This window comes from Salvia hispanica, chromosome 3 (assembly GCF_029641045.1).
Source record: "Salvia hispanica isolate PSC_SH4W2 chromosome 3, Shi_PSC_v1, whole genome shotgun sequence".
Taxonomy (NCBI): domain Eukaryota; kingdom Viridiplantae; phylum Streptophyta; class Magnoliopsida; order Lamiales; family Lamiaceae; genus Salvia; species Salvia hispanica.
The window spans coordinates 32,869,568-32,877,884 of record NC_142694.1 but is presented as its reverse complement, the minus strand read 5'-3'; the positions used below and the strand labels follow the sequence as shown (position 1 = coordinate 32,877,884).

Sequence of the window (8,317 nt, the reverse complement as noted above, 5' to 3'; positions counted from 1 at the left end):
TTGAATTTGATAAATTGCTTGTATATTGTAAACACTCTTCATTTAATGAGAATAATAAATGTTTTCTTCATACTGTGTATTTTACTTTAATGGGTATTGACCGTATTTAATTATATATTAAATTATATAATTAAAGCGCCGGAAAGTAAAATCAGTCTAAGTCTTCTACATTGAAGGTTGGGTCATGGAACAGGTCATCACAGTAGGTGACCCTGTTGGGACTACCGCAGCGGAAGACACGGAAACCAAACAAGTCCTAGAACGGATCTATTTAGGTGATTATGCATTCGACTCCAATTTCATGCAATTAACATAGATCTATAGATATAACATCAAATAGACACATAATCATGCATATTCGATGTAGATTCGATTGTTACCTCATAATCCATCATTGGATTGACGTTGCTAGCTGCACCACCCGGAGATCCTTGGTTTATCGACCACGAATCTTCCGTACTATTCCCTCGTCCTTGATTCTCCATCCGTGTGGGCGGATCTTAGAAAACCAATTAAATAACTTTGAATGAATCTAGGGAAACCCAATACAAACACCAAATTGTCTAGATCTAATCCTATGAATTAGGATAGATCAAGAACAATAATCAAAACCCTAATTCTCCCACTACTATGGCTCGAAAATCGAGACCAAGAGGAAGAGGAAGGAGGCGCCGATTTCTAGGCACTAGGGTTAGGGTTTTGTGTTGTCTTGGATTGTGTGCTAGGGTTTCCCTTTCATTCAATATTTATAGTGGACCTTATTGGGCTAGTAAGGGGATCCATGGAATGACTTAAGTGTTGGGCTCACCCATTAGATAAATTACTAATTAAATCAAATGACCCATGATTTAATATATTATCAATGGAATATTATATTATTCCACTAAAGAATAATATTGCACTCTCACTTAAATCACCAAATTACAAATAACTTGGGTCCATTTTATTTTATAATATTTTCCGCGTTTAAGATTATCTTGATCCGTCAATTTAATTCTTTTGTCTGCTATGTGACTAGAATTAAATTAATTCTCCAAAGAGTTTTTCTAGTTTGAAACTTTATTTATTATTCGTGGAATAAATTCCAACTGCGCAGTTTTCTGAATAATAAATTCCTCTTTCAAACACCTCTTGGGGATCACCCCTTAGGGATTTAATCATACCATACTGGGCACGCGAATTCTATGAAATAATATTCCAATACCTTCATGTTATTCAATTACTACCACCCAAGATATCATGAACTTGAGTTACGTACAAACTCTCACATATTGATAAGTCAAAGTGGCGTTTGATTGAATAAACAATATTGATATTAATATCATAGACTAGAAAATACTAAACTTTCTTGAAATATATTCTTTCAGTAGATAGCAATAAAGAATACATTTCACATTAGATCCTTTCAGTGCTTTACCACACCGGTGTTACTAATCTCATCTTAGGTAAGAGAGAATTATCATAAACACCGCAACCGTACCAATAGGTAGCCAAAGCCTATCTAGGTTGTGAATACGTTTTTCTTCTTACTAGATCTGGCCAAGTCCCCTACTGGAAAACTCATGAGGAGATTCATCGAATTTCCCTACTTTACCTTCTTAGTAAAAAGCCTTAGACTTGTTTATCATATTTCAATAATAAATCATTTATATTATATTATTTATTCTCATAAATAGGTAAACAAGTGGATGTGGCATTTCTCGTATACATGCACAAGCTGACTGTACAAAGGCATGTACGCCCGAAGCATCTTTTAGTATACAAACCCCAACAGACTCAACCGGTACCTTGTAGAAGTAAAACTTTTTCACAACCTAGATAGGCTTTGGCTACCTATCGTGAAAGGTTCTAGTGTCCATCCGAAAAGTCGTCTTTACCTTGAGAATGACTAGTGACACTGGTGTGGTATAGCATTGAATGGATCTAAAGAATAGACACGTCTTTGTTGCTATCTACTGTAAGACGATGTCTTGGAGATTTAATATTTCCTAATCTTTGTAATAATATAGCACACACGTTATTTAATCATACGCTACTTTGACTTATCAATAGGTGCGGGTTTTTCGTAACCCAATATTCCTGATATCATCGGTAGTAGTAATTAATAATTAGTATGGTGTCAGTTTTATTATTACATTGAATCGTGTGCCTGCGTGGTTTGACTATATCCCCAAGAGGTGTTCGAGAGAAGTTCTATTATTCGGAAACCCGTCCGGTTTGGATTTAATCCAAGAATAAATAGAAAAGGAAAAGTATATTTTGATATACATCTCGTACTAGACAAACTCTTAGAAATAAAAAGATATTAATTAATTTAAAGTTTATAGCAGACTACAAATTAATTAATGGATATAGAAAATCTAGACACGAGAAATAATATATTAAAGAGGTTAACCCGGATTGCTTGTAATCACGGATTGGATGGGCGGTCAGTATTTCTTCGATAGTGGCACAATAAATATTCCATTGGCCTTATATTGAATTATGGGTTATAATTTAATTAGTAAAGAAAGTCCAATGGGGAGGCCCAATCCAAGCCCCATAGATCCCTAACCTAGCCCACACAAAACTCTATTTAAAGGGATGAAGGAGGCATGACAAACATACACAACATAAGAGTGAAACCCTAGCCTCCACACATCTAATTTCCCCCCCCCCCCCCCCCCTCTCTCTATAGGGAAGTCGAAAATTGCACCTTGTGTGTTCTCGGCATTCTTGTCTTCTCCTTCGAGATCCCTACATTTCTAAGAGATTCCTCCCACAAGGAATTTAGATCTAGAGTTGGGTCATAGGTTAGAAGATCCTTGGTCTTGCAATCACATTGAAGAATCAAGATCTACACGTGGAGAAGTAGCGAGCCACTTCGATTCTTTGGAGAATCATAATTGTAAGTATTCAACGTCATAATTTAATTATAAATTATGTGACTAATTGCGCAATAATATGTCTCTACATATTCAAGCATGAAATTGAATCGACCCACATAATCACCTAAATAGATTCTTTTGTGGATTTATTTAATCTTGCAATTTCCGCTGCGATTATCCCCAACACAATCGTCGATTCTTTGGAGAATCAAATCGGTAACTCTAAACCGTAGAATTCATGTTTTAGGATTTATATTTTTCTAAGCATGAATTATTTGCGTTCTAGCATGCAATTATCTGTTTAACATGTGAATTGATTAATCGCATAATCGGTCAAATAGATCCTATGTCTGATTTATTTGTTTTGTACAAGTCTTCCGCTGTGCAAGGGGCACCAAACCCCAGCTGCACATAACGTGGGACGTGGGAGATGATAAGGAGAGGAGGTCACCTAAATGTGCACATTTTGAGGATTGCAATCCACTGTATTTGCAAGTTGAAGAAACCAAAACTCGGGCTTATAATGATGGGGAGCTTTGTCAAGCATGGGGTCAAGCCAAATTTGGCAACCTTCAAGCCACTGGTAATAGGGCTTATGTTAGTGGGAAACTCGAGGCAAAAAAAGTTGTTGAAGATGATGTTGGAAGACGAGGGGTGCGTACCTAATGCGCAGACATGCCACGCCATAGTCAACGAGTGGTGCAAGGTAAGCCACATAGAGGAGGCTCGTGACATAACAAATATGTTTGAAGTCTGGGGGTGGAGACTTGATGTGTTTACCTACGCAAAATTGATTGATGGTATGTGCCAAAACAATATGTCGAAGGAGGTTGTTCTCACTTTGATCGGTGGAGGGAGGGCTCCTCCCAAGATTGAAACTTACATTGCATTGATCAAGGGCTTCTCGGGAGTGGAGATTTAAAAGGGACTGTGGATTTTAATAGAAGTTGAAACTCAGAGAAAATTCTTTTTTTTGTTCTAGGGCACTTTAAACATTTCATAAAAGATGTAGTTTTTTTAACATAAAACGCATCTTGGTCATGTGTTCCATTAACGAAAACGCATGATTGTCATGCGTCGCTCCCTTTGTGGGAATTAAGAAAAAAACTATCTCTTTTATGGAATGTTTAAAGCGCCCTAGAACAAAAAAAGAATTTTCTCATTTCTGTAATGGCGGTGGCCAGCAGATCCCACTGTAGATTATCTTCTTTATTAGACCACTTTCCCATCGGCGGCCGAGAATGCTAATGCTAGGATTTTTCTTTCAGAATGCTAATGCTGGGATTTTTCTTTCAGCGTGAATCTGTACAATATACTTTTAGATCTAGAAAATCACACAAAAACCAAATGCACACAATCAATCAATTTTTGGACATACCTCTCGCAACTATATTAAACACAACTATATTGTGACTCATTTCACTGAAAATAACTTCAACTATACTGGTGATTTCACCGGAAAACAGCTTCTTAGAACTCTATTACGTAAGATCAGATAATAATTCTAGAATTGATTTTCAAACTTTAAATGAATCAACTGATATAATTTTATAATTCAATTGTGAGCATTTTTAAAAAGTCGTTTTTTGTTTCCCTATAACTATCCCTATAATTAATCCATGAATATAATTGTGTAATTCAATTATGGTCATTTTAAATAATCGTTTCCACAAATACGGTTTTATATCTTGTTAACAATTTGGAATTTATTTTAACCTTTTTTTTATTCTTGTTCTTGCATTAGTTTATCCATCGAATTTCGTTGACTAAATATAAAGGCATAGCGAACAAGTAGTATTATTCTATTGTAATTTGTAGTACTACTAATTACTGTATAATTTATTATTTATCCATCGATTTACTAAAAGTGTGACAAACTTTATTGAAAGAAAAAAAAATCAGCATCAAGAAATGGTTCAACAAATGATATTGAAGGAATTATGAGACATTATTTTGTATAATAAGTAAAAAAAAATGGTTACAGCATTACACTCGATGTTGTGAGGAGGATGTACAAACAACCTCTTTACAAAACAAGAAAAAATAGTCTAACCAATTAAGAAATAACATTAAGACTAATTTTCTCTTAGCAAAAAAGTGGAAGAAGAATTGGATAATATACACAGGTCCTCTATGTGCTCTCCCTTGCGTATCTGCTCGTTTCCTCCGCCACTTTAGTCCACTCGATTCCAATCTTCTCACTATATGCGACCTGCAGCGATCATGGCAACAGTTAGGTGACTGGTGTTGATAGATCCATTTCATGTGCGTGATCTATAGATAGATATCCGAACATTGCAACATCATACTTGACAAAATTCATGAAGCAGCGTGTATTATTGAGACGATGCATTTAAAAGGCAGAGATATTGAGCCAACACTAGGGAGAGTGAATTTATTATTGCACAGGAGATGGAGGTACCTGATTTTTGACAAATCCTTTCAGCATGTTAACGAAGTCGACCTTTCTTTCTTCGTCAAGCCTTTGGATTTCCGTCCTATTGTTTTCCTGTGATCATACCACTCCTTACATCAATGTTCTGGAGAAGTAACATAGAGGAAGACGCTCAACCCCACCTTGTGGTGGAGAGGTGTGCGAAACAGATATTTACGCAAAACTTGAGAGAAACTACGATTAAGAAGGGTTTGTATATACAGAACAAAAATTTATGTTATATACCAAAACCAGATCAAAATCTCAACAGGAAGCAAAGTCTAGAATATCTAACGCAACTATCAAGCCCAAGACAGAAAGAACTCGCTGACAAGAATCTCGAGAAAAAAATATGAATATCTGCATATGTATCTTTGATCAAATATGAAAACAAGATATGTGATATAATCACATAATATTCAGGCTAAGTATTTTCTTTCCCATATTCTAAACCTCGATTTCAAATCATCTCTATATTAAAAATAAGAGTTCTAAAATAAAGATATCAAATTAGAAACTTCATGTGTAGTTAGATCAGAATCCAAACTTCGTTCAGTATAACTAAAACAACAAATCTCAGTTGGAAAATTTAAGGAAACAATCTAGTTCTTACCTTTATCCTTTCATATTCTTTGGTGGCACAACTTTTGGCATCCTCCGTAACCCTAATGGCATCTTTTAGGTCCTCCAACTTGCGGACCCTTGACTTGTCACTCCCAAAAATTGTTGATGACGAAGTTTCAAGTTTATCAGCTCTTGAATGCAAGGCAGACAATTCTGATATAAGAGTTTGCACTGTCAGTAAGGCACTAGAACGATCTGCGAATGCATTGTGTACAGCTAACATCATTCCCATGTGTTCAAGCAACGAATCCTGCAATACAAATTAAAATTCAAAAACTAAATCACAATTTTTGATGATGAGACAGCTTTCGTCAAGAAAAAATTAATCTTTTTGTCATCACTCCATTTTCTCAATTCAGAGAGAAGAATGAACTCAAAATGAAAATATCAGATAAGTAAGAAGTGAACATGTTGAGACTTACAAAATGCTTCACAGTGTGAGCATTTAATTCTCGATACAATCTGCTCGCCTTAACAGCTGCAGTAGCTACATTCTTCATGTCAGCAGCCCTCACTCTTTGGGTATTTGAAGCTGTCTGCTCACTCTCAAACTTGGTTAACTTGATAAAAGCCAGCCCTAATTCCCCCATGATCTCTCCCATTTCTTGCTGTGCCTTGACCAATGATTCTGCCTACCAGTTCATTATACCAAAATCAGCAGACATGAAATTCTAACTAAAACTAAAACTCAATATGCATAAGCACACAAGTGAAACCTGCTGCGCCGCATTTGTGAGATGCTGCTCGAGATCCTTCAACTTGAGTTTTTTCTCCAAGAACTCCTTATCTTCCTCCTCCATAGACGGCCTGGCGTTGCCCCAATCGTTCACTACAGACTGCTTCAATTCCTTAAAGAACCTCAGCATATCCCTTCCACCTTTGGCCGAATGCACCACGTCCTGCGGCTCAATCACGCTGCTCGACTCCCCCATCAGCTGCTTCGGCAGCCTCACGGCCCCATCAAGCATCCTTGACGCCACATCAATGCTTGTGGGCAGCGGCATTCTCCCCTTCACAGTCAGAAACACCCTCAGCTCGTCGCTCTTCCGGATCATCGGATGCCTCGCCAGCCTCTTCAAGTACTTCTCCAGCTCCACCCTCCTCTGCTCCACGAAATCCTGCTTCTGCATCACCTGACTCTCTACTAAGCTCTTATCCGGCCGGGGCGGGATGAAGAACCCTCTGTAGGCCTCACCCAGCCGATCCGAGAGCGTGACCACGTCCTTGAACCGCCTCCGCACGCTGAAATCGGAGCCCTCGTAATCAGCCACGTTTGTGCTCGTCGTGATCAGGTAGCTAACGTAGGTATTGCCGCCGGGGACGATCGAATTCGATGGCTCGAACTCCTTCTGCGGATCGGAAACGCTGATTCTCAGAAAATCGGAGGTGGGAGACTGAGATTGAGGCGACGGAATTGAGTAATCGCCGGAGATCTCGCCGTTGCCGTTGGTCTCCGGGGAGGGATGGGACATGACGTCCGCGTAGGATGGTGAATCGAGAGAGGGGCTTTGCGGAGGGAATAGGAGGGGATCCGATACGGCCGACGGCGGAGGGAAGAGCGGCTGCTCGGTGGAGGTGGAGAGTGTGGTCATGGCACTGCGATAGTGCGAATTGGAATTGGAGGTGGAGACTTCGCCATTGAAGTTGCTCTCGCCGTCGCCGGTGAGGGTTAGGGTTTGCAATTTGTCGGCGGCGGAAAGGGGGTGGAGAAATTCTTCTGTTTCGCCATTATTCTTCCCTGATCCCATGATTCGTAGCAAATTTTAGGGATTTGGATCGGATTGCATAGGAATTCGGATCGAATTGGGGAGAAGAGTTGATGAACTTCGCTTTCACTTCTTCTTCCTCCACCAGAAAAAACTGCTGAGTAATAAATAAATATGTGAATGACGTCATATATCTTAACAATTGTTAATACTATTACTTTTATTGTGCATATCAGGATTTATTAAATTAGTCTGATTTATTAATATTGTTTCCCACAATGGAATGTGTGATAAAAAAGAAGTTATAGTTAATTACAAGTTGAGTCGAGTATAATATTAGTTGGCTCAAGCTCGACTACAACCCAATTCAAGCTTATGTCTTATTGTTCGAGTTAATAATAATAATAACAGGTTCGAGTTGACATTCAAATAATTGTAACGGGCAGCGAATTCACAAAGTTTAATTCCACAGCTACTTCTCACACATATTTTCGTCGAAAATTGGGTTAGCGGGCCGGGGCTTCAACTCTTGCTTTCTCTTTATCGGTTATGGTAATTGCGTATTATTAATTCCTAAAACTAACTATTTAACTATGTAATGTTACTCTTGTCCAACTTAAGGAAATATTGCAACAGTACTTAAATTGAATTGCCCGTTTTGCAGCTGAAGTCAAATAAAATCGAGC

General features: G+C 38.2%; 1 protein-coding gene across 1 annotated transcript; it reads right to left on the bottom strand.

Moving 5' to 3' along the window:
* Positions 1-4,796: 4,796 nt before the first annotated feature.
* LOC125216134 (sorting nexin 2B-like) lies at positions 4,797-7,787 on the bottom strand. The gene is made up of 5 exons (XM_048117768.2): positions 6,642-7,787; positions 6,348-6,557; positions 5,915-6,175; positions 5,290-5,376; positions 4,797-5,079 (listed from the first exon to the last, which is right to left on the bottom strand). The coding sequence occupies exons 1-5, from the start codon at positions 7,671-7,673 to the stop codon at positions 4,999-5,001; spliced, it is 1,671 nt and encodes a 556-aa protein (XP_047973725.1). The 5' UTR covers positions 7,674-7,787; the 3' UTR covers positions 4,797-4,998.
* Positions 7,788-8,317: the final 530 nt, after the last annotated feature.

Excerpts from the sequence above, each read along its gene's own strand:
- LOC125216134 (XM_048117768.2), bottom strand. The coding sequence starts at position 7,673 with ATGGGATCAGGGAAGAATAATGGCGAAACAGAAGAATTTCTCCACCCC. Across the intron at positions 6,558-6,641 it reads TCACAAATGCGGCGCAGCAG|GCAGAATCATTGGTCAAGGC; the intron begins GTTTCACTTGTG and ends ATGAACTGGTAG. Across the intron at positions 5,080-5,289 it reads AAGGATTTGTCAAAAATCAG|GTCGCATATAGTGAGAAGAT; the intron begins GTACCTCCATCT and ends TGATCGCTGCAG.